This window comes from Salvelinus alpinus, chromosome 12 (genome assembly GCF_045679555.1).
Source record: "Salvelinus alpinus chromosome 12, SLU_Salpinus.1, whole genome shotgun sequence".
Taxonomy (NCBI): domain Eukaryota; kingdom Metazoa; phylum Chordata; class Actinopteri; order Salmoniformes; family Salmonidae; genus Salvelinus; species Salvelinus alpinus.
The window spans coordinates 33,519,475-33,544,915 of NC_092097.1; the positions used below are offsets into that span (position 1 = coordinate 33,519,475).

At 41.9% G+C, this 25,441-nt stretch overlaps 1 protein-coding gene across 4 annotated transcripts in view; it reads right to left on the reverse strand.

Annotated features, from left to right (window-relative positions):
• Positions 1 to 801: 801 nt before the first annotated feature.
• Positions 802 to 25,441, reverse strand: part of LOC139535929 (natural resistance-associated macrophage protein 2-like) — a 38,150-nt gene continuing 13,510 nt past the window's right edge. For 2 of the 4 annotated variants that reach the window (XM_071335899.1, XM_071335898.1), the window contains 14 exons: positions 25,139 to 25,258; positions 19,261 to 19,380; positions 19,040 to 19,146; positions 18,753 to 18,823; positions 18,572 to 18,639; positions 18,247 to 18,402; positions 17,829 to 17,987; positions 17,584 to 17,670; positions 17,287 to 17,406; positions 16,974 to 17,123; positions 16,505 to 16,578; positions 16,066 to 16,219; positions 15,793 to 15,855; positions 802 to 1,011 (listed from right to left, as the gene is read on the reverse strand). In XM_071335899.1, coding sequence (XP_071192000.1) covers positions 934 to 1,011; positions 15,793 to 15,855; positions 16,066 to 16,219; positions 16,505 to 16,578; positions 16,974 to 17,123; positions 17,287 to 17,406; positions 17,584 to 17,670; positions 17,829 to 17,987; positions 18,247 to 18,402; positions 18,572 to 18,639; positions 18,753 to 18,823; positions 19,040 to 19,146; positions 19,261 to 19,380; positions 25,139 to 25,258 — 1,527 coding nt within the window. In that variant the 3' untranslated portion in view covers positions 802 to 933. Of the gene's footprint in view, positions 1,012 to 13,508; positions 15,856 to 16,065; positions 16,220 to 16,504; positions 16,579 to 16,973; positions 17,124 to 17,286; positions 17,407 to 17,583; positions 17,671 to 17,828; positions 17,988 to 18,246; positions 18,403 to 18,571; positions 18,640 to 18,752; positions 18,824 to 19,039; positions 19,147 to 19,260; positions 19,381 to 25,138; positions 25,259 to 25,441 lie in introns of those variants that run through there. The other 2 variants (XM_071335901.1, XM_071335900.1) reach the window with 1 other exon arrangement.

The following is a 25,441-nucleotide window of genomic DNA, read 5'->3' on the forward strand; positions in this document are numbered from 1 at the left end:
TTCAAAGTTCTTGACATTTTCCAGATTGACGGACCTTCATGTCTTAAAGTAATGATGGACTGTTTTTTTTCTTTGCATATTTGAGCTGTTCTTGCCATAATATGGACTTGGTCTTTTACCAAATAGGGCTATCTTCTGTATACCACCCCTACCTTGTCACAACACAACTGATTGGCTCAAACGCATTAAGAAGGAAAGAAATTTCACTAATTAACTTTTAACAAGGCACACCTGTTAATTGAAATGCATTCCAGGTGACTACCTCATGAAACTGGTTGAGAGAATGCCAAGAGCGTGCAAAGGGTGGCTACTTTGAATAATCTCAAATCTAACATATATTTAGATTTGTTTAACACTTTTTTGGTTACTGCATGATTCCATATGTGTTATTTCATAGTTTTGATGTCTTCACTATTATTCTACAATATAGAAAATAGTAAAAATAAAGAAACTCTGGAATGAGTAGGTGTGTCCAAACTTTTGACTGGTACTGTACATACATATTAATTGGAGGAAATTGCCTTTTTGGTAACAAATTGTGTAATACATACTGTGTATTTCCCATCTAAAAATATAACAGCGTTTCAAAGTCATATGGAAATGCTGACCTGAGAAAAGGCCGGCGCACTTGCAGAATTTTAAAAGCATGCTCAACATGATAAAAACCAACAACTCATTGATACTAACTTTAAGATAATGCCAATCATAGTTAGGCTACCTGCCTAGTGGAATGTCAAGTGAGGGGTTCAAGGCTTCTTGTAAGGGATAGATGATGACGAAGGGCACTTACAAAGGTCTCGTTGGCACTAAGGCAAAGGAGGAGGAGCACTGTACTGGCTGAGCCTGTGGTCCCATGCTTCCACCATGTTAGGTCACCCCTGTCTAGCTACTGACTTTACCATTGCTAATATCCACCCCTCCAACGTGTCCTCCTTATCTCTCCACCATCGTGTTGCTGTCCATGTCATTCAGCAGGTAAACGTCTATGTGGCCCGTCAGCCTCAGACTCATCTGTTGAGAAGAGAGGAGGGTGAGAGATGGTTCATCTCATGTAATCTGAGTTTGATTATCTTATTACTCAAAGTCATAAGCACTTGATTGGTGGGACGTCCCGTTCATCAACTCAATAATCATTACTGGCATGCTTAAGCAGTTGTGTTTTGACTATGCATAGGCTACGAACTGTAAGCAGCAAAGCACTTTTCATCAAGTGATTGTGACTGGGATTGTGATTGGTATCTATAGTCTCAAATTTTGAAATGAAAATAAATGTATCACTGACACCAACCAAAAACATAGTATGTGCTTACCAACACAACACTTTTGCTCATTGGGCCTGGTGGTATGTATTCATTATTGTGAAATCACAGTACAAGTTCAAGAGCATAAAATGTGGTCAGTCCAGTGCAATGCGTAGATGCGGGAGTATGGGACATCAGGACTTTTATTATGTAGTGGTTGCTACAGACCACTATTGTGTGTAGATTGATGAGGAAAAATATTTATTTAATACATTTTAGAATAAGGCTTTAACGTAACAAAATGTTGAAAAAGGGCAGGGGTCTGAATACTTTCCGAATGCACTGTAGGTAAACAGAAACGTGCATCAAACTTAACCCAAATACAGACATTGGTGTAAAACAAGCTTATATTTTTGGTTCTGATGGGGTATACGCGTTGAACTAGGCTCATGAGGCATTTCTAAGAAATAATTATTCAAGAATCAATTGATAAAGTGTACAAAACATTAGGAACACCTTCCTAATATAAAGTTGCACCCCCTTTATCCCTCAGAACAGCCTCAATTAATCAGGGCATGGACTCTACAAGGTGTCGAAAGCATTCCGCAGGGATGCTGGCCCATGTTGACTCCAATGCTTCAAGCTGGCATGATGTCTTTTGGGTGGTGGACCATTCTTGATACACACGAGAAACTGTTGAGTGTGAAAAACCCAGCAGCATTGCAGTTCTTGACACACTCAAACCAGTGCGCCTGGCACCTACTACCATACCCTGTTCAAAGGCACGTTTTATCTTTTGTGTTTCCCATTCACCCTCTGAATGGCACATACAATCCAAGTCTCAATTGTCTCAAGATTAAAAATCCTTCTTTAACCGGTCTCGTCCCCTTCATCTACACTGACTGAAGTGGATATAACAGGTCACATCAATAAGGGATCCTAGCTTTCACCTGGATAGTCGATGTCATGGAAAGAGCAGGTGTTCCTAATGTTTTGTACACTGTTTCATCAATACAGGACCTTCTAAGTAGGTTTGCATGAGTGGGAGTTTCAGCTTTCCATGATGACATAACCATGTGGTAAATGTATTAATAGACCAATAACAAAGAGTTCCGGTGCGGATTGCCCCCACCCTGGCAGTACTGGCAACACTAGCTGCAGTAACCCATGGGGAGGGGGTCACACTCGGACATTCAGAGAGGGGGCATATTATTGTGGCCCTGGTGGCACAAAATCAAAGGTCGGACTGCACGGAGATGCTTGGGAATATGGTCACAACGGGGGACCACATGTCGGTGTTTCAGGGGAAGGGGGTATATCTGATCTCCATCACCTAGGACGTGACAATGGTTAATCAAATCTCCCAATTTTGCCCATTTTTGCAGGCCTTCTCATACAGTTGCAACTGTATATGCATTCGTAAATCAAGACCTTTCTTGAGTTGGGCTCTGGGATGGTGCAACTGTTGAGCATCTGAGTCTATGGTTGTTTGTGGTGGAAAGGGGTTAAGTGTGTAAGAGTGTTTGTCTGTGTGTGTGTATCCCACAACTGTTGCGAGGGAGTAAAAGATGTTTGGGACAATATAGGATGAATCACAATAATTGTTTGCTAAAATAATAATTGCTTGCCAAAATGTAACTTTTGTAATTGCAATACTGGTAAGAGATAACAATCCTGTGAATAATATGCATACATTACGACAAATATGAATTGCTAATTATGGAAATTAAGATAAAAAAGATAAATATTTTAAAATCCTGTTTAATAGCTATATATAATACAAAGCGAGGTGAGGGCAATGGAAATGCTTTTGGCGGTTCATCTGCTTCTGTTCTGTGGGTGGCACTGTGTGCTCTTTTTGAAGGATGGGTCCCGGTCGCCATGGGATCCGGGGGGGGGGGGGGGGGTTTGCCGGTCATTAGGATGACAACACAACGCGGGATGAGGGGTTTTAGCGGGTGGAATAGTGGGTACCAATTGTAGGTTTACTTAGTAGCAATGCAAATATCATGGTACAGCTATATAGACAATCATCATGTTACTTTTTAATGGTACGTTTACAAACATATATTATGATAAATAGAGTTGAAACTTGTGTCTCATTATGGTAATTGGTGAAATAAGTATAGCCAGTTATAATTGTAATGGCTTAGCAAATAAGAAAAGACGATCAGTATTTACCTGGTTAAAAGAGAAGCAATATATTATCTATTGTTTCAGGAAACTCATTCAACAGTTTTGATGAAGTTTTGGGGGAGGCAAAATATATTTCTCCCATGGGCAAAGAAATTCAAAAGGGGTGATGATATTAATTAACAGTAAATTTGATCCAAATTGTCCAAACAGATCCTCAAGGTAGATGGATGATTTTAAATATGTTATTGGACCATAAACAGATATGGTCCATATAATGATGATCCATGCTTCTTTGAAAATACATTCTTATATATATCAACCCTACAAGCAACACAAGACTATTATTATGGTAGGAGATTATAATACGGTTTTAAATATCTCTATGGACCGTAAAGAAAAAAACACTACAAACTATCACCCTCAGGCACTTAAGGAAATCATGAATGTCGTGGATATATGGAGGCTTAAATACCTTGACCTAGTGAGATATACATGGTGGAGGCTTAATCAAGCTAGTCCTCTTGATCGCTTTCTTATGTTGTTCTCTCTGGCGCCAAAAGTTTAAAAAGTGTTGATAGGGGACAGAATGTGATCAGGCCATCACATAATTGGTGCATATATATACATACATACACTTCGGTTGGAGTCATTAGAACTTGTTTTTCAACCACTACACAAATGTATTGTTAACTAACGATAGTTTTGGCAAGTCGTTTAGGACATCTACTTTGTGCATGACACAAGTAATTGGTAATTGGCTGATTTCTTTTGATTTTCCCATGATGTCAAGCAATGAGGCACTGAGTTTGAAGGTAGGCCTTGAAATACATCCACAGATACACCTCCAATTGACTCAAATGATGTCAATTAGCCTATCAGAATCTTCTAAAGCCATGGAATCATTTTCTGGAATTTTCTAAGCTGTTTAAAGGCACAGTCAACTTAGTGTATGTAAACTTCTGACCCCCTGGAATCGTGATACAGTGAATTATAAGTGAAATAATCTGTCTGTAAACAATTGTTGGAAAAATGACTTGTGTCATGCACAAAGTAGATGTCCTAACCAACTTGCCAAAACTATAGTTTGTTAACAATACATTTGTGGAGTGGTTGAAAAACGAGTTTTAAACGACTCCAACCTAAGTGTATGTAAACTTCCAACTTCCACTGTAAATGGTAGATTATCGGACACTCAACAAGGTGGTCTGATTTAATTATTACTGAAACAGGATTCAAGTGGTATTTATAAAGATCCAGTCCATTTACAAAATGGGAGGCCTCTTTCACTTCAGTATTGTGACGCAAAAATTAGAGCTAAATGCTTAGCGCATAGAATTAAAAAGGTTTTGTCAGATATTATTTATCCTAATCAGACAGGTTTTTTACATGGATGATACATTGGAGATAATATAAGACAAGTACTGGAAACAATAGAACACTATGAAATATCTGGGAAACCAGGCCTGCTTTCATAGCTGACTTTGAAAAGGATTTTGATAAAGTACGACTTGAGTTTATATATAAATGCCTGGAATATTACAATTTTGGATAATCTCTTATAAAATGGGTTAAGGTTATGTATAGTAACCCTAGGTGTAAAATAGTAAATAATGGCTACATCTCAGAAAGTTTTAAACTGTCAAGAGTAAAACAAGGTTGTCCACTATCGGCATATCTATTCATTATTGCCATCAAAATGTTAGCTGTTAAAATTAGATCCAACAATAATATTAAGGGATTAGAAATCCATAGCTTAAAAGCAAAAGGTGTCATTGTATGCTGATTCATGTTTTCTTTTAAATCCACAATTAGAATCCCTCCACAGCCTCATAGAGGATCTAGATACTTTTTCTAACCTCTCTGCATTAAAACCAAATTATGATAAGTGTACTATATTATGTATTGGATCACAAAAAAATGCAACTTTTACATTACTGTGTAGTTTACCAATAAAATGGTCTGACAGGGATGTGGACATACTCTGTATACATATCCTGAAAGAAAGAAATGATCTCACGCCAATACATTTTAATAGAAAGTTAGCAAAAATAGATAATTTTTTCTACCATGGAAAATAAAACATCTGTCTATTTGTGGAAAAATAACCTTGATTAACTCTTTAGTCATATCACAGTTGACCTATTTGCTCGTGGTTTTGCCTACACCTAGCGACCTGCTTTTTAAATTACATGAGTAAAAAATTTGATTTTATTTGTAATGGCAAGCCAGACAAAATTAAATGGGCCTATTTATATAATGAATATGAATTCGGAGGGCAGAAATGATTAAATATTAAAGCACTAGACCTCTTACTAAAGGTGTCAGTCATACAAAAGTTAGACTTAAATCTGAAATGGTTCTGTATTAAATTAGTAAGAATCTCTCACCCCATGTTCAAGAATAGCCCTTTTCCCTTTATTCAGACAACAAATCGCTCACTTTTGGTTATTTGAAAACAAAATATCGTTTTTTTGTAAACAAGCCATAGAAAGTTGGTTGCAATATCAGTTTAATCCACCTGAAAAAACAGAACAAATAATACAACAAATAGTGGTTAAACTCAAATATACTAATTGATAAAAAAATATTAAAAACTTTTCAGACACATAAAAAAAAATATATATAATCTTTGTAAATTATATCATAAATAGGACTGGTGGAGTTGTCACACATGCAGCTAACACAGACATATTGAAATGTCTGCTCTACCCAAAATTACAACCAACTAATTGCACCATTACCACAAATGGAAGAGGCAAGTGGAAGGGGAAAAAGAAAGAAACTTGCCATGCATTAAAGACCAAAATTGGTTAAAGAAAATTGTGATAAATAAAAATATATACCAAATTCACTTAATAAGGACCAAAAAATGTACAGCTGTGCCAAATAAATTGCAAAATAGTTGAGAAGAGATTTAATGTACCGATTCCATGGCACATGGTTTATGAAATGACACGCAAAATGACACCGGATTCAAAACTTAGATTTTTCTATTTAAATTATACAAGATTCATGCAACCAATAGAATGTTATATATATGGGAGATACAATCTTCCCAGCGCTGCAGATTTTGCTGCGAGGAGGCAGAGTCATTAGATCATTTATTTTGGTACTGTGCATATGTAGCTAGTTTTTGGTCACAGGTCCCGTAATGACTGAAAAATTGCAACATTTGCCTACAACTAACGCTGCAGATAGCAATACTGGGTGATTTGAAAAGTCATAGTCAATCAAGAAATAATATAATTATTATTTTTGCCAATTTTTTTCTTTAATTTACAATCTGTAGAAACTATGAGAATAGAAAGGTTCAGTACTTTTGTGAAGCGTCACAGCACAGTTGAAAAACACATGGCAAATAAAAATCCAATATGGATGGTGTTAAGAGATAGATGGAAGTGGTTGAATGGAGCTGAAGGGTGGGACTAATAACAAGATAAAATGTAAAACATACGGGGTCTGTAAAATGTTTATAGGTTCAGAACTTTTGTGAAATAGCAGTTACAAATATATGGCAAATAGAAATCAAACTGGATGGACATCAGAAATAGAGGAAGGCCAGGACAAAAAACAAAATATAACTATTGTAAAATATACGTCTGTAAAACGTGTATAGTATGTATAAGCTGGAAGTAGAAGCCTAAGTGTTATTGTTTATTAGTTTGCTCTAATTGGGGGAGCAGTGGTAGGGTTGCGGGGAATAATAAAGGTATATTCAAAAGAAAAAAAGTATACACACATACATGTATGTATGTGTGTATATATATATATACATATATACACTGCTCAAAAAAATAAAGGTAACACTAAAATAACACATCCTAGATCTGAATGAATGAACTATTCTTATTAAATACTTTTTTCTTTACATAGTTGAATGTGCTGACAACAAAATCACACAAAAATGATCAATGTAAATCAAATTTATCAACCCATGGAGGTCTGGATTTGGAGTCACACTCAAAATTAAAGTGGAAAACCACACTACAAGCTGATCCAACTTTGATGTAATGTCCTTAAAACAAGTCAAAATGAGGCTCAGTAGTGTGTGTGGCCTCCACGTGCCTATATGACCTCCCTACAACGCCTGGGCATGCTCCTGATGAGGTGGCGGATGGTCTCCTGAGGGATCTCCTCCCAGACCTGGACTAAAGCATCCGCCAACTCCTGGACAGTCTGTGGTGCAACGTGGCGTTGGTGGATGGAGCGAGACATGATGTCCCAGATGTGCTCAATTGGATTCAGGTCTGGGGAACGGGCGGGCCAGTCCATAGCATCAATGCCTTCCTCTTGCAGGAACTGCTGACACACTCCAGCCACATGAGGTCTAGCATTGTCTTGCATTAGGAGGAACCCAGGGCCAACCGCACCAGCATATGGTCTCACAAGGGGTCTGAGGATCTCATCTCGGTACCTAATGGCAGTCAGGCTACCTCTGGCGAGCACATGGAGGGCTGTGCGGCCCCCCAAAGAAATGCCACCCCACACCATGACTGACCCACCGCCAAACCGGTCATGCTGGAGGATGTTGCAGGCAGCAGAACGTTCTTCACGGCGTCTCCAGACTCTGTCACGTCTGTCACATGTGCTCAGTGTGAACCTGCTTTCATCTGTGAAGAGCACAGGGCGCCAGTGGCGAATTTGCCAATCTTGGTGTTCTCTGGCAAACGCCAAACGTCCTGCACGGTGTTGGGCTGTAAGCACAACCCCCACCTGTGGACGTCGGGCCCTCATACCACCCTCATGGAGTCTGTTTCTGACCGTTTGAGCAGACACATGCACATTTGTGGCCTGCTGGAGGTCATTTTGCAGGGCTCTGGCAGTGCTCCTCCTTGCACAAAGGCGGAGGTAGCGGTCCTGCTGCTGGGTTGTTGCCCTCCTACGGCCTCCTCCACGTCTCCTGATGTACTGGCCTGTCTCCTGGTAGCGCCTCCATGCTCTGGACACTACGCTGACAGACACAGCAAACCTTCTTGCCACAGCTCGCATTGATGTGCCATCCTGGATGAGCTGCACTACCTGAGCCACTTGTGTGGGTTGTAGACTCCGTCTCATGCTACCACTAGAGTGAAAGCACCGCCAGCATTCAAAAGTGACCAAAACATCAGCCAGGAAGCATAGGAACTGAGAAGTGGTCTGTGGTCACCACCTGCAGAACCACTCCTTTATTGGGGGTGTCTTGCTAATTGCCTATAATTTCCACCTGTTGTCTATTCCATTTGCACAACAGCATGTGAAATTTATTGTCAATCAGTGTTGCTTCCTAAGTGGACAGTTTGATTTCACAGAAGTGTGATTGACTTGGAGTTACATTGTGTTGTTTAAGTGTTCCCTTTATTTTTTTGAGCAGTGTATATACACACACACATTATATATATATATATATATATATATATATATATATACACACATACAGTGGGGAGAACAAGTATTTGATACACTGCCGATTTTGCAGGTTTTACTACTTACAACGCATGTAGAGGTCTGTCATTTTTATCATAGGTACACTTCAACTGTGAGAGACGGAATCTAAAACAAAAATCCAGAAAATCACATTGTATGATTTTTAAGTAATTCATTTGCATTTTATTGCATGACATAAGTATTTGATACATCAGAAAAGCAGAACTTAATATTTGGTACAGAAACCTTTGTTTGCAATTACAGAGATCATACGTTTCCTGTAGTTCTTGACCAGGTTTGCACACACTGCAGCAGGGATTTTGGCCCACTCCTCCCTCCAGACCTTCTCCAGATCCTTCAGGTTTCGGGGCTGTCGCTGGGCAATACGGACTTTCAGCTCCCTCCAAAGATTTTCTATTGGGTTCAGGTCTGGAGACTGGCTAGGCCACTCCAGGACCTTGAGATGCTTCTTACGGAGCCACTCCTTAGTTGCCCTGGCTGTGTGTTTCGGGTCGTTGTCATGCTGGAAGACCCAGCCACGACCCATCTTCAATGCTCTTACTGAGGGAAGGAGGTTGTTGGCCAAGATCTCGCGATACATGGCCCCATCCATCCTCCCCTCAATACGGTGCAGTCGTCCTGTCCCCTTTGCAGAAAAGCATCCCCAAAGAATGATGTTTCCACCTCCATGCTTCACGGTTGGGATGGTATTCTTGGGGTTGTACTCATCCTTCTTCTTCCTCCAAACACGGCGAGTGGAGTTTAGACCAAAAAGCTCTATTTTTGTCTCATCAGACCACATGACCTTCTCCCATTCCTCCTCTGGATCATCCAGATGGTCATTGGCAAACTTCAGACGGGCCTGGACATGCGCTGGCTTGAGCAGGGGGACCTTGCGTGCGCTGCAGGATTTTAATCCATGATGGCGTAGTGTGTTACTAATGGTTTTCTTTGAGACCGTGGTCCCAGCTCTCTTCAGGTCATTGACCAGGTCCTGCCGTGTAGTTCTGGGCTGATCCCTCACCTTCCTCATGATCATTGATGCCCCACGAGGTGAGATCTTGCATGGAGCCCCAGACCGAGGGTGATTGACCGGCATCTTGAACTTCTTCCATTTTCTAATAATTGCGCCAACAGTTGTTGCCTTCTCACCAAGCTGCTTGCCTATTGTCCTGTAGCCCATCCCAGCCTTGTGCAGGTCTACAATTTTATCCCTGATGTCCTTACACAGCTCTCTGGTCTTGGCCATTGTGGAGAGGTTGGAGTCTGTTTGATTGAGTGTGTGGACAGGTGTCTTTTATACAGGTAACGAGTTCAAACAGGTGCAGTTAATACAGGTAATGAGTGGAGAACAGGAGGGCTTCTTAAAGAAAAACTAACAGGTCTGTGAGAGCCGGAATTCTTACTGGTTGGTAGGTGATCAAATACTTATGTCATGCAATAAAATGCAAATGAATTACTTAAAAATCATACAATGTGATTTTCTGGATTTTTGTTTTAGATTCCGTCTCTCACAGTTGAAGTGTACCTATGATAAGAATTACAGACCTCTACATGCTTTGTAAGTAGGAAAACCTGCAAAATCGGCAGTGTATCAAATACTTGTTCTCCCCACTGTACATACATACACACAGTGGGGCAAAAAAGTATTTAGTCAGCCACCAATTGTGCAAGTTCTCCCACTTAAAAAGATGAGAGGCCTGTAATTTTCATCATAGGTACACTTCAACTATGACAGACAAAATGAGAAAAAAAAATCCAGATAATCACATTGTAGAATTTTTTATGAATTTATTTGCAAATTATGGTGGAGCCGCACCTCTATTGATGTATATACATCAATAGACATCATCTGTATGAATCAATGATGTCGCTTTGCGGATGGTGATTCTCTGATCCACCTCTACGCAGACGACACCATTCTGTATACTTCTGGCCCTTCTTTGGACACTGTGTTAACTAACCTCCAGACGAGCTTCAATGCCATACAACTCTCCTTCCGTGGCCTCCAACTGCTCTTAAATGCAAGTAAAACTAAATGCATGCTTTTCAACCAATCGCTGCTCGCACCTGCCCGCCCGTCCAGCATCACTACTCTGTACGGTTCTGACTTAGAATGTGTGGACAACTACAAATACCTTGGTGTCTGGTTAGACTATAAACTCTCCTTCCAGACTCACATTAAGCATCTCCAATCCATAATTAAATCTAGAAATCGGCTTCCTATTTCGCAACAAAGCATCCTTCACTCATGCTGCCAAACATACCCACATAAAACTGACTATCCTACCGATCCTTGACTTCGGCGATGTCATTTACAAAATAGCCTCCAACACTCTACTCAGCAAATTGGATGCAATCCATGACAGTGCCTTCCGTTTCGTCACCAAAGCCCCATATACTACCCACCACTGCGACATGTTTGCTCTTGTTGGCCCTCGCTTCATATTCATCGCCAAACCCACTGGCTCCAGGGCATCTATAAGTCTTTGCTAGGTAAAGCCCCGCCTTATCTCAGCTCACTGGTCACCATAGCAGCACCCACCCGTAGCACGCACTCCAGCAGGTATATTTCACTGGTCACCCCCAAAGCCAATTCCCCCTTTCCTTCCAGTTGTCTGCGGCCAATGACTGGAATGAATTGCAAAAATCGCTGGAGTCTTATCTCCCTCACTAACTTTAAGCATCAGCTATCAGAGCAGCGTACAGATCATTGCACCTGTACATAGCCCATCTGTAAATAGCCCATCCAACTACCTCATCCCCATATTGTTATTTATATATATTTTTTCCTTCTCCTTTGCACCCCAGTATCTCTACTTGCACATTCATCTTCTGCACATCTATCACTCCAGTGTTTATTTGCGAAATTGTAATTATTCTCCACTATGGCCTATTTATTGCCTTACCTCTCTAATCTTACTTCATTTGCACACCCTGTATATAGACTTTTCTATTGTGTTATTGACTGTACGTTTGTTTATTCCATGTGTAACTCTGTTGTTTGTGTCGCACTGCTTTGCTTTATCTTGGCCAAGTCGCAATTGTAAATGAGAACTTGTTCTCAACTGGCTTACCTGGTTAAATAAAAAAATAGAGCTGGCGGGATTTTCCATGCACAGGCAGAACAGAGAAGCCATGTCAAAAACAGCTGGTGCGCAATGTCTTATATTAAAGAAGTCTCGAGGTATTGCTCGCTTGAGGTAGAGTAGCTTATGATAAGCTGTAGACCACACTATCTACCAAGAGAGTACTCATCTATATTATTCGTAGCCGTCTATTTACCACCACAGACCGATGCTTCCACTAAGACCGCACTCAACCAACTCTATAAGGCCATAAGCAAACAAGAAAATGCTCATCCAGAAGCTGCACTCCTAGTGGCCAGGTACTTTAATGCAGGCAAACTTAAATCAGTTTTACCAGCATGTCACGTGCAACCAGAAAAAGAAAAAAAATGCTAAAAAAACAAACAAACTCTAGACCACCTTTACTCCACACGTAGAGATGCATAAAAAGCTCTTCCCCACCCTCCATTTGGCAAATCTGACCATAATTCTATCCTCCTGATTCCAGCTTACAAGGAAAAACTAAAGCAGGAAGTGCCAGTGACTCACTCAATACGAAAGTGGTCAGATGACGTGGATGCTACGCTTACAAGACTGTTTGTCTAGCACAGACTGGAATATGTTCCAGGATTCATCCAATGCCATTGAGGAGTATACCACCTCAGTCATCGGCTTCATCAATAAGTGCATCGATGACATCGTCCACACAGTGACCGTACGTACATATCCCAACCAGGAGCCATGGATTACAGGCAACATCCGCATCGAGCTAAAGGCTAGAGCTGCCGCTTTCAAGGAGCACTAATCCGGACGCTTAAAAGAAATCCCGCTATGCCCTCCGACGAACCGTCAAACTGGCAAAGTGTCAATACAGGATTAAGATTGAATACTACTACACCGGCTCTGACGCTCGTCGGATGTGGCAGGGCTTAAACTATTACGGACTACAAAGGGAAAGTCGGATGCGATCTGCCCGGGGAGCTAAATGCCTTTATGCTAACTTCGAGGACAGCAACACTGAAGCATGCACGAGAGCACCAGCTGTTCTGGATGACTGTGATAATGCTTTCGGTAGCCGATGTGAGCAAGACCTTTAAACAGGTCAACATTCACAAAGCCGCAGGGCCAGACGGATTACCAGGATGTGTACTCAAAGAATGCATTGACCTCAACTAGCCTGTACACTGACTCGGTACCCACTGTATATAGCCTCGTTATTGTGATACTTTATTATTTTTTACTTTAGTTTATTTGATAAATATTTTCTTAACTCTTGTTGAACTGCACTGTTGGTGAAGGGCTTGTAAGTAAGCATTTCACGGTTTAAGAGCGGTAGACCAGTAACCCAAAGGTCGCTGGTCCGAAACACCGCAACGACTAGGTGGGAAAAAAACATGTCTGTGCCCTTGAGCAAGGCACTTAATCCTAACTGCTCCAGGGTCGCTGTCAATTGCTGATCCCTGGATCTGATACCACTCTCCGAGGGTGTCTCGGGGAGTGGGATATGCAAAAAAACACTTTTCAATCCACACATGCGTATAATACGCACTTGTGCAATAGGACAAACGTAAACACCTAACTATTTATTATTAAAGAGGGAAAAAAAAGTTTAAGAAACGTAAATCCTTTATCGAACACCAAGACACGAGACATCTAGAAATATCCTTGTTTGTTTTGATTTTTATTTTGGATACATGGTGTTGCTTTATTCAGTAGTGAGACAGACACTGTCGTATAGCTTATATCTACAGTATGCTTCACTTGGTTCAGTTGGGTTCAAACACACCTCTAGTTGAAACAATGCACTGCTAAGAGTCTGCTCAACATGTCTGTCTGCCTGTATTACACAGAGAGAGGCACTGGTATGACACTACAGATAGTTACATTTGAGTTTCATCTCTTAAAACCTTGGTAAAAACATCGTAAAATCCTTAAAACCTTTTATAGCTGCTGAATATTATTCTTAGTCAAATAGATTGAGCTTGACCATGCAAGAACTGCATGCATTAGGTTTACAGATTGGTCTGTTGCATTAAACATCAGCAAGAAACCAGTTCTGTATTTGTATGTTCAATCTTAAAACAATATATTGCTGACAAGCAAAACATTTTGGGACTGTCAACAGTGGACTAATGAACCAAATACCAAAATATATTTTTGGGATGCAATTTTTCTTTAAAGCAATGTCCCAGTCAGATGAACTTGTGGATACCATTTTTATGTCTCGGTGTCCATTATGAAGGAAGTTAGTTTTGCGAGCCAATGCTGATTGGCATTAGCCCAATGACAAGACTTAGTCATTGTGCTAATGCTAGTTAGCAACTTCCGTCAAACTGCATGCAAAGACATAAAAATGGTATCCACAAGTCATCCGACTGGGGAAGTAGATAAAGGGTCTCATTGCCAAAATCCCGAAGTATCCCTTTAAGGGCAATCAACTTGTTAAAATAGAATTTCAGCGTTTGACTTCGACCTCACTTGGAATTCTAGGTTTTTGTTATCTATCCAAGGTTTTGTTGGAATGAAAACAATCATAGAATCTTATGAAAAAGCATTGAGGCATTATAGGAAATTACTCATTAATGCTTTAAACAGTCCTGTAATTCCAATCTGATGTTTATCAAAAACATTACAACTAACATTCAAGATAAAACTAACCTCAAGTCGTATGTTATAACATACGTAATTTAGTAAAGGTAGCAAGGTGCATGTTATTAGTACCACATTACAAAAAGTCTACCACAGTGTTAGACAATTGGCAAAACTCTCAATTAAAAGATATGCGAGAATTCTTTAATTACTCGCCTTAACAAGTATATTACACTTTAAAAGTTTGTTGTCCTTTCTAGTCACATCAAATTGTACATACTTGTCCATTCCTCTGTCCCAAATCCTCACTTCTAGTGGGGAACAACCCCAATATACGAACAGATTATAATATTAACCGTTTTGAACTCAAAACACATGCACTCTGAAAAAATCAGTTTGAATGTAGAGTGAGGTGTGTTTAAAATACTGACTAAAAAGGTAGTTTTTGAAATTATGCTCAACCCAAACTAAAAGTGTTCTCTTCCCGTGGTTTCTTTTTCTGAAAGGTGAGAACTGTAATTATAATGAACAAAAATCAAAAATTAATTCAATAATAGAGCAAGGAGAGATATACTCAAGTTCTACATTTGACCAAATAATCATAAATGGTGTCTTCACATAGAGGTACAATAACGGAAAAAAGTAAATTACCAAACAGACCGATAGCAGCTGCCAAATAATGTAGACTTCAGCTTATTATGTCAGCAGGTTAAGAATTGCCATTTTGCCAGATCATAACTTGTCGCATCTTAACCTGGAATAGGACTGCAATAATTTGAGAGAAATAGAATTCAAACTTAATTTTCTAATTGAAAAGCATAAGAATGTCACACCAGCTCTGCTTGAGCATGAAAATACAGGCGACAGGATATAAACTATAGCTGAACCATGAGGACTCTAAAAAGGGACAAGGAGGTTGTCTGAAAAGGAAAGAGGTCATTTGTTGTAATTGGGTTTTAAATAATAAACCCCACATACCAGTAGCTCAACAGAACTGAACACGATAAAACCATTAGAACAGTGGGGGGAAAATGTTCTCTGAAGTGTTGATCTCATGATTAGAGATATCAGGAAATGTCTTAAAATCTCTCTATAAAAAGCTGTAAGTCTCTCTCTCAAAGCCTGAAGGACATGACAGACCAACAAGAACATTTTATGTGCAGCGAGTGCGTCATTTTCTGTTCATTTCCCAACGATTCTACATCTCCAACGTTTGCCGACACCTAGCAGGTGATCTGCTGTGCACAGCCAACGTTCGTCTTGGTCTGTCTTGTCCTTTAAAACACTCCTGTTCCGTTTTAGGTGTCATACGCTGGCTGTTCCTCAATGAACACAGCGTGGCGGTTGTTGCTTACCCTGCTGCCCAGACAGGACACGTCCAGACAGGAGACCCCGAGGGCTATCAGACAATGCCACGTCTGTAGACACACAGAGTGGGGAGGAGGTCAGAAGAGGGTCACTGTACTCCCTATAATAGTTTACAATCCTTCTTTCCAAACCATATCCCTGCATTCAGTATCTAGTATTCCGCATCGAAAGGTAGCCTCTTTATTTGGGAATTGATCTACAGTGTTGTATGCTTATCTAACCCAGTCCATGCTGTTATAATGACTACTACAGTAACTCACCAGGTAGCACACAAAGCTTAGGTAGGCTATGCAGAGCAAGGCCACCAGCACGTAGAGCGCCACACTGTTCAGGCTGGTCACGTAGACCACCACAAAGTACATGTTTATGGCACAGACCACCAGGATGACCACCCCTCCGCCAATCTTCCACACCCTCAGGAGCACAGTCACAGACGAGATGGTTAGGCATCAATGATAAAGTGTCACTGTCATCACATTTATTAATTAGTTGTTCGATCAGTGAAAACACAGAAACAAATCTTACGTCCCAAATGGCACCCTATTCCCTACAGAGTGCACTAGGTATGGCACTATGTAGGGAATAAGGATCCATTTGAGATGCATCCCCCGTCATCACATTTATTAATTTGTTGGTCTATCAGTGCAAATACAGAAGCAATCTTCAGCGTTATATGGGTTGAGGGTTATGGTGACTCACAGTCCATTAGCAAAGTCATCCATGATGGATGTCAGACTGGTAAAGGTCAGGATGGGGATCAGAGCAAATGGCAGCTGTGGAACAAAGAGAGACAGTAAGAACTGACGACATTCAGTCCCCTTCAATAGCTTTTAATACATGCATCAGTATAAAACCCCCAAAGACTCCCAAGCCAGCCCAGAGTAGCTGCTACCCCTCTCTAACCTGCAGTCCCTAGCCCAAGTTTTCACTCTCTCCATCCAGCACCCTTCTCCTCTCCTCCCTAATCAATCAAATGTATTTATAAAGCCCTTTTTACATCCGCCGATGTCAAAGTGCTATACAGAAACCCAGCCTAAAACCCCAAACAGCAAGCCCTGTCTCTTCTCTCTCTCTGCATGTTCCCAGACCCGTTCGGCATCCCAAATGGCAACCTATTCCCCATTTTGTGCACTACTTTTGATAGGGCTCTGGTCATGTCTTCTCTGACCTGCATGCTCTGCAATACGTTGAGGAAGTCGTTCATGCCCGTTAGGTGCTGCACGTCCTGAAAGATGGCCACCAGCAGGGTGGGGAAGATGGCGATGGAGCGGGTGAGAAGCACCCGGGCAAAACGGGACCAACGCAGGTTCAGGAAACCCTGACGCAGGGGAAGAGAGAGAAAATAGTCAACAAACACACATCCCTACTGACAAAACACCAACACACGCATACACAAGGATTGACTTAAAGGTTAACAATACAATGTGCACTCTCACATACACAAACAAACACAGTAGTTGGGTACTTGTACACATTCTCACCTCCATGACAAACTGGCCAGAGTAAGTGCCTGTCATGGTGGAGCTCTGTCCGGCAGCCAGGATCCCGATGGCCCAGATGTAGAGGGCCGCAGGGCCAAAGAAACAACCCAGCACCACCCCCTGTATAGAGTGAGTGGGAGAATGTAGAAATTCCCCCCATGGTTATTCATATTATCAACACCGAACAAATGTTAATTTCATGGCAAAATGATTGACTGAGATAGCAGGTATATACAGTATCAAAGTGATTTCATATCACAGGTTATATAGATTGTTGTTAATCCTTAAAAGATGTACCCCTTTGAAGATGTCCACCTGTAGCGTGCTGTTGTCCAGAGGGAAGAGGTCTGTGTGAGGACTGCCTGATGCATTGCATTTTGCATTCTGTGACACACAGAAGAACAGCAGCACATCACAAACAAGGGTGGTCACTGGTTTAGAGGTGCCATACTGATGCTATATTAATGTATAAACCATCTGTAAAGGATTGTTACAGTACGAGACAAGGAGACATGCTGGGTCTGGTTAGTCATTATACCCACCACCTCAATGTTGGTTTTGTCGTAGAAGGCCTCGGCAAACACTGCTACAACAAAGACGTTGATGAGGAAGGAGATGAAGAGAGCAATAGTTGACTCGATGAAGTAGTATTTGTTGGCCTCCTTCACCTCCTTCTTGTTCCCACGATCTATTTGCCGAGACTAGACAATAAAATATCATTAAAATATAAATCACAATTCCTGTGACATTGTACTTTCTGGTTGTTTGGCCCAAAAATGTATAAATGATTGTTTCAAATCGTTACCAATATTTTATATGTCATAGTAAAGGTCCATGATGACCCTCTACTATGTCATAGTGAAGATCTTTGACTCTGTAGTACGTCATAAAGCAGGTCTTTGACTCCTATGTCATAGAGGAGTGTAAGACTTTCACTATGTCATGATGCAAGAGACCTACCTTGACGAGGGCAGAGTGCAGGTAGATGTTGTGGGGCATGATGACTGCTCCTACGATGCCCACAGCCTGCTCCATCTGGGCAGAATCACAGTTCTCACAGTACGGCAGAAACATCCCCTTCAGCAGCTCCCCCTGGTCCGGACGCACCATCACATACTACAGGCACATACACACGAGATGGCAGTCAGATACACACAAATGCAGAAAAGAAAACCTAACAAATTCTATCAAAGCTGCGCTATATACTATAAAAACCAGCTGGCAGGTTTACAGAAGGGGATTTTTTATTTTTTAAAGATGAACACAGGGAAAAGCTTGTTCTTACCTCATACCCAAAGCTTATAGCCATGATGGTGATGAGAAACCCAAAGAAGGCTTCAAGTTTCCTCAAGCCTAAAAAACAAAAGTCGGAAATCATTTTGAAACACGCCCAGACAGAAATACATACACACACCTGTGCCCAAGGACTTAAATCACAGACATCTTAATGTGTCAAAGAAACTCACCATATTTATCTAGAAAAAGGAACACAAAGGTGTCAATGATGGTGATGAGGACACCTCCCCAAAGTGGAATCCTGGTAGATAGCAAACAACAATGTTAGTTTGACCCCAATACATTGACCGCTAGAGCACCCGTTGTATGCCTTTGTCAGTATCCCAAATGTCACCCTATATAGTGTACTACTTTTGAACAGGGGGCACTAAATAGGGAATAGGGTGTCATTTGGGACGCACTCTTTGTGTAGTAAAGTGTGGCTTGGTTGGGCGCTGGCGGGTGGTACTGTAGCTACCTGCCCATAGAGAGGAGGTTGAAGGCAATGGCACAGCCGATGACCTCCTGCATGTCTGAGCCGATGATGGCCAGCTCCACCATCAGCCACAGGATAATACGAGGAACCTTGGACGGGATGGAGGTGTGGAGAGCAAGACTGAATATAACACATAGCAATCACATTCAATTAATTTAAACCAAACCCTTCTATATGGTGTAGGGCGAAGGAGGGTTACTCACAGTGGGGTACTGGCGGTTGCAGACCTCTGCGAGGTGCATCCCTGTGACGACCCCCAGGCGTGCAGCCAGTCTCTGCAGGAGGAGGCCGATGATGGTGGCCCCCAACAACACCCACAGGAGCTGAGAGAGAAAGAGAGCGAGAGGGGGGGACAAAATAATGGTGATGAAGCATGGGAGTAAATTAAACATAATCAAGAGCAAAAAGACCAGATGTAATAGGGAATGCTGATTATAGAATAAAACATAACTGTCCAACCGGAGATAGAACTTTGTCTTTGAGTAAATTATTTGTCTTCGAATTTGACCATGGTTCAGAAATCTCTACAGTCACACCATTGAAAGCATCTTGACTGGCTACATCACCGCTTAGTTGGCATCCAACCGCAAGGCACTACAGAGGGTAGTGCGTATGCCCCAGTACATCACTGGGGCCGAGCTCCCTGCCATCCAGGACCTCTATACCAGGTGGTGTGAGGAAGGCCCTAAAAACTGTCAAAGACTCCAGCCACCCAAGACCGACTGTTCTCTCTGGTACCGCACAGCAAGCTTGACCGATGCACCAAGTCTGGAACCAACAGGACCCAACAGGACCCTGAACAGCTTCTACCACCCCCAAGCCATAATATTATATATTTGACAATAAAATCACAATACATCACACATGTGGATACATTGCAAATCATCAAGGATTTAAAAAAAAATATATATATATATATATGTTTAGAAACTTATGTTAACATTAATCAACAAATGAAAGATGGAAAACGAATGGAGTTGAGGCAGTTTGGAAAACTCTATGGCTTGAGAGGGAGCATCAATGCTACAGTACAGCCAGGGAGAAAGTCAGTCTGTCAGTCAAGCCAGAAGCTCTTCATCAGGGTCCATCCCTTTGTCTGAAGTTCCCAGTTCCTTCATAGTAGTCACTCCTCCATAGGTAGCTGATCCTCCATTGCCGACAGTGTAACACCCAACTGAGTGATGCTTCTACTGCAGTAAAGCACCAGAAAAATCAACCACACATCAGCAGTGGTCAGGAACAGTCCCTCCGCCTCTGACACCATAGTCTCCACCTTCCAACCGGCAGGTGAAACAAAAAAGCTACTGCTGCATTATTTAAAACGCAAACATTAGCCATCCAGCTACCGAAGGCAAACACAGAATAAACATTAAAGTCCTGTAACTTTGAAATTGAACACCACCATGTGATGAATACAGAGAAAAAAAAGTGTATTTAAAAATTTAACAAAAAAAGTATTAAATATTTACAAACGGTACAGGAGCTCTCTTCCTAGGCAGACAGCACCATGGCAAAATAGTTAGTTAAATAGATAGTCTGAGTTGCTATTTGGTTATCTGCATTAGAGGTCAACCGATTAAATCGGCATGGCCGATTAATTCAAATAAAGTCAAAGTCTGTCACGTGCGCCGAATACAACAGGTGTAGACCTTACAGTGAAATGCTTACTTACAGGCTCTAACCAATAGTGCAAAAAAGGTAATAGGTGAACAATAGGTAAGTAAAGAGATAAAACAGATGCAAACACACAACGCAAATAGTCCGGGTAGCCATTTGAGTACCTGTTCAGGAGTCTTACGGCTTAGGGGTAAAAACTGTTGAGAAGCCTTTTTGTCCTAGACTTGGCACTCCGGTACCGCTTGCCATGCGTTAGTAGAGAGAACAGTCTATGACTGGGGTGGCTGGGGTCTGACAATTTTTAGGGTCTTCACCTGACACCGCCTGGTGTAGAGGTCCTGGATGGCAGGCAGCTTAGCCCCAGTGATGTACTGGGCCGTACGCACTAACCTCTGTAGTGCCTTGCGGTCAGAGGCCGAGCAATTGCCGTACCAGGCAGTGATGCAACCAGTCAGGATGCTCTCGATGTTGCAGCTGTAAAACCTTTTGAGGATCTCAGGACCCATGCCAAATCATTTTAGTTTCCTGAGGGGGAATAGGCTGTCGTGCCCTCTTCACAACTGTCTTGGTGTGTTTGGACCATGATAGTGTGTTGGTGATGTGGACACCAAGGACCTTGAAGCTCTCAACCTGCTCCACTACAGCCCCGTGAATGGGGACGTGCTCGGTCCTCCTTTTCCTGTAGTCCACAATCATCTCCTTAGTCTTGGTTACGTTGAGGGATAGGTTGTTATTCTGGCACCACCCGGCCAGGTCTCTGACCTCCTCCCTATAGGCTGTCTCGTCATTGTCGGTGATCAGGCTTACCACTGTTGTGTCGTCAGCAAACTTAATGGTGTTGGAGTCGTGCCTGGCCATGCAGTCGTGGGTGAACAGGGAGTACAGGAGGGGACTGAGCACGCACCCCTGAGGGGACCCCGTGTTGAGAATTAGCGTGGCAGATGTGTTACCTACCCTTACCACCTGGGGGCAGCCCGTCAGGAAGTCCAGGATCCAGTTGCAGAGGGAGGTGTTTAGTCCAAGGGTCCTTCGCTTAGTGATGAGCTTTGAGGGTACTATGGTGTTGAACGCTGAGCTTTAGTCACTGAATAGCATTCTCACATAAGTGTTCCTTTTGTCCAGGTGGGAAAGGGCAGTGTGGAGTGCAATAGAGATTGCATCATCTGTGGATCTGTTTGGGCGGTATGCAAACAGGAATGGGTCTAGGGTTTCTGGGATAATGGTGTTGATGTGAGCCATTACCAACCTTTCAAAGCACTTCATGGCAACAGTTGTGAGTGCTACAGGTCGGTAGTCATTTAGGCAGGTTGCCTTCGTGTTCTTGGGCACAGGGACTATGGTGGTCTGCTTGAAACATGTTGGTATTACAGACTCAGTCAGGGACATGTAGAAAATGTCAGTGAAGTCACCTGCCAGCGCTATGATGAAGCGCTATGATGAAACTGGCTCTCATGAGGAACGACACAGGAAAGGAAGACGCAGAGTTACCTCTGCTGCAGAGGATATTAGCGTTACCAGCCTCAGAAATTGCATCCCAAATAAATGCTTCAGAGTTCAAGTAACAGACACATCTCAACATCAACTGTTCAGAGGAGACTGCGTGAAATCAGGCCTTCATGGTCAAATTGCTGCAAAGAAAACACCACTAAAGGACACCAATAATAAGAAGAAACTTGCTTGGGCCAAGAAACACAAGCAATGGACATTAGACCAGTGGAAATCTGTCCTTTGGTCTGGAGACCAAATTGGAGATTTTTGGTTCCAACCGCCGTGTCTTTGTGAGACGCAGAGTAGGTGAATGGATGATCTCCGCATGTGTGGTTCCCACCGTGAAGCATGGCGGTAGTGTGATGGCGCCTTGCTGGTGACAGTGTCTGATTTATTTAGAATTCAAAAGGCACACTTAACCAGCATGGCTACCACAGTCATTCTGCAGTAATACACCATCCCATTTGGTTTGAGCTTAGTGGGACTATCATTTGTTTTTCCAACAGGACAATTACTCAACACACCTCCAGGCTGTGTAAGGGCTATTTGACCAAGGAGGAGAGTGAAGGAAAAGCAGCCAACAAGTGCGCAGAATGTGGGAACTCATTCAAGACTATTGGAAAAGCATTCCAGGTGATGCTGGTTGGGAGAATGCCAAGTGTGCAAAGCTGTCAAAGACAAAGGGTGACTTCTTGGAATAATGTAGTAATCAAAAAATTGTTAATCAAATCTAAATATATTTTAGATTATTCAATGTGTTATTTCACAGGTTAGGTGTCTTCACTGTAGAATAATAATTTAGAAAATAGTAAAAATAAAGAAATAAACTCTTGAGTAGGTTTGTCCAAACTTTTGACTGGTATTGTAAGTATTCAGACCTTTTACTTAGTACTTTGTTGAAGCACCTTTGGCAGCAATTACAGCCTCAAGTCTTCTTGGTTTTGACTCTACAAGCTTTGCACACCTGAATTTGTGGCGTTTCTCCCATTCTCTGCAAAAGCTCTGTCAGGTTGGATGGGGAGCATCGCTGCACAGCTATTTTCAAGGTTCAAGTCAGTGTTCAAATCGGGTTCAAGTACGGGCAACTCAAGGACATTCAGAGACTTGTCCCGGAAGCCACTCCTGCGTTGTCTTGGCTGTGTGCTTGTGGCGAAATCCTGCACGGAGCCTTCACCGTGTGCTGCCACTTTAAGAGCGCATGAGCAGTAAGGAAGGAGGAGATAAAGATGTCTCGTTCAGCTCTATGAGGAGCTGCTCTTGGGTGGCGCGACAGTTTGATTGTGTGTGCTATGCTGCAGAAGTTTTGTTTGTTTTCAGCGTATGTAGTTATAAAGTATTTAACTCAATCATCGGTGTGATGGCTCTACGTCGTGGTTGTTTTCGTTTGGGACCGCGACGGTTATGGATCGCATGGATTAGTAGCAACATTGTTGCGAAGCTTTAAGCTACAAACCAACAAACCATCGGACAGTACACCGGCACGCCTGAAGACCTCTCTTGTTCCCTTTCTCTCTTTCTCTTCCCTCTATCGTTCCAGTGCTTTACCCTGCAACAGACTCTATTTTTCTAATGCACTTCCCATTGAAGTTCATTGGAGCTGGACTATTATTGCCCTGACAGAAGTATTTGGGTGGACATTTTAGTTAAAAGGGAGGTTGCTTTAAAGTTGTGTATTGTTATTTGAACTGTATTGAGGTGGGGTGTACTATGGACATGTGGCCAAGAAGATTGTGGACATTTTTAAGGCCTTTGCTGTGTCGATGAACACCCCCCACATTCATACCCTCTGCACTCCTCCACTGGAAGAGAATACAGATTATTGCAAATCCTCTGTTGATGACTGGGTTCTTTCTGGTATGAAGTTGATGTTCAATTGCTCTGCCATTATTATTATTATTATTATTGTATGAGGTATTCTTGGTGGGGTTACCCCTGTGCTGTGATGTGGGTTTTATAGGGTGTGTATTCTCTTTTCTCTCCACTGGCTATCTGGTAAACAGGCTACACTCTAGGCAGTCTCTTCTGCTGATGTGTGTGGGTCTGGTAGTGGTACTCTCTCTATTCTACTCTTTTCCTTTCGGCATGGTTAATACCTGCCTGGCGCCCGAACAAAATCTTTCTTTACCCCTCTCTAATAAATACCACTACATGCTTAAGATAGTTGTCCGGTTGGAAGGTGAACCTTTGCCCCAGTCTGAGGTGCTGAGCAGGTTTTCATCAAGGATCTCTCTGTACTTTGCTCCGTTCATCTTTGCTTCGATCCTGACTAGTCTCCCAGTCCCTGCCGCTGAAAAACATCCCCACAGCATGATGCCACCGCCATGCTTCACCGTAGGGATGGTGCCAGGTTTCCTCCAGATTCGACCTCGTGGCTTGGTTTTTGCTCTGACACGCACTGTCAACTGTGGGACCTTATATACACACACAGGTGTGTGCCTTTCCAAATCAGGTCCAATCAATTGAATGTATCACAGGTGGACTCAAGGATGATCAATGGAAAACAGGATGCAGCAGAGCTAAATTTCCAGTCGCATAGCAAAGAGTCTGAATACTTATGTAAATAAGGTATTTCTAAAAACCTTTTTTCGCTTTGTCATTAGGTGGTATTGTGTGTAGATTAATGAGATAAAATTAGTTTTAAATCAATTTTTGAATAAGACTAACGCATCAAAATGTGAAAAAGGGAAGGGGTCTGAATACTTTGAATGCACTGTACATATCTACCACAATTACCTCGTACGCCAGCACATCAACTCGGTATTTGTACCCCATGTATATAGCCAAGTTATTGTTACTCATTGTATATTACCTATTACTTATCTATTATTTCTCTATTTTTCTTTCTCTGAATTGTTAGGAAGGGCCCGTAAGTAAGCATTTCACTGTTAGTCTACACCTGTTGGTTACGAAGCACATGACAAATAACATATGATTTGACTTGGTACCCCTGTCCCTTGAATGAAGGTTTGTGTTCACCTTAAAGCCAGCTTTAGCGCCAGACTGCAGGTCAGACTCGATGTTCCCTGGGTCAAGATAGGCGATGCTCATCAAGAAACCAGGTCCCGTAAAGGCCCAGAGTTTACGGAAACTGAACATCTGAAAAGAGAGGATCTCAAATATTACAATCAACGCCTGAAAATAAATCTTAGCATGAAGTATTACCGGTCATTGAAGTTATAATTTCTAAATTATTCTATATTAATAGTACCTTTGTGTATCACTTTATTCAGGTCATAAGCTTAGGGTAATATGCTCTTTGAGGTCATACGCACTTAGAAG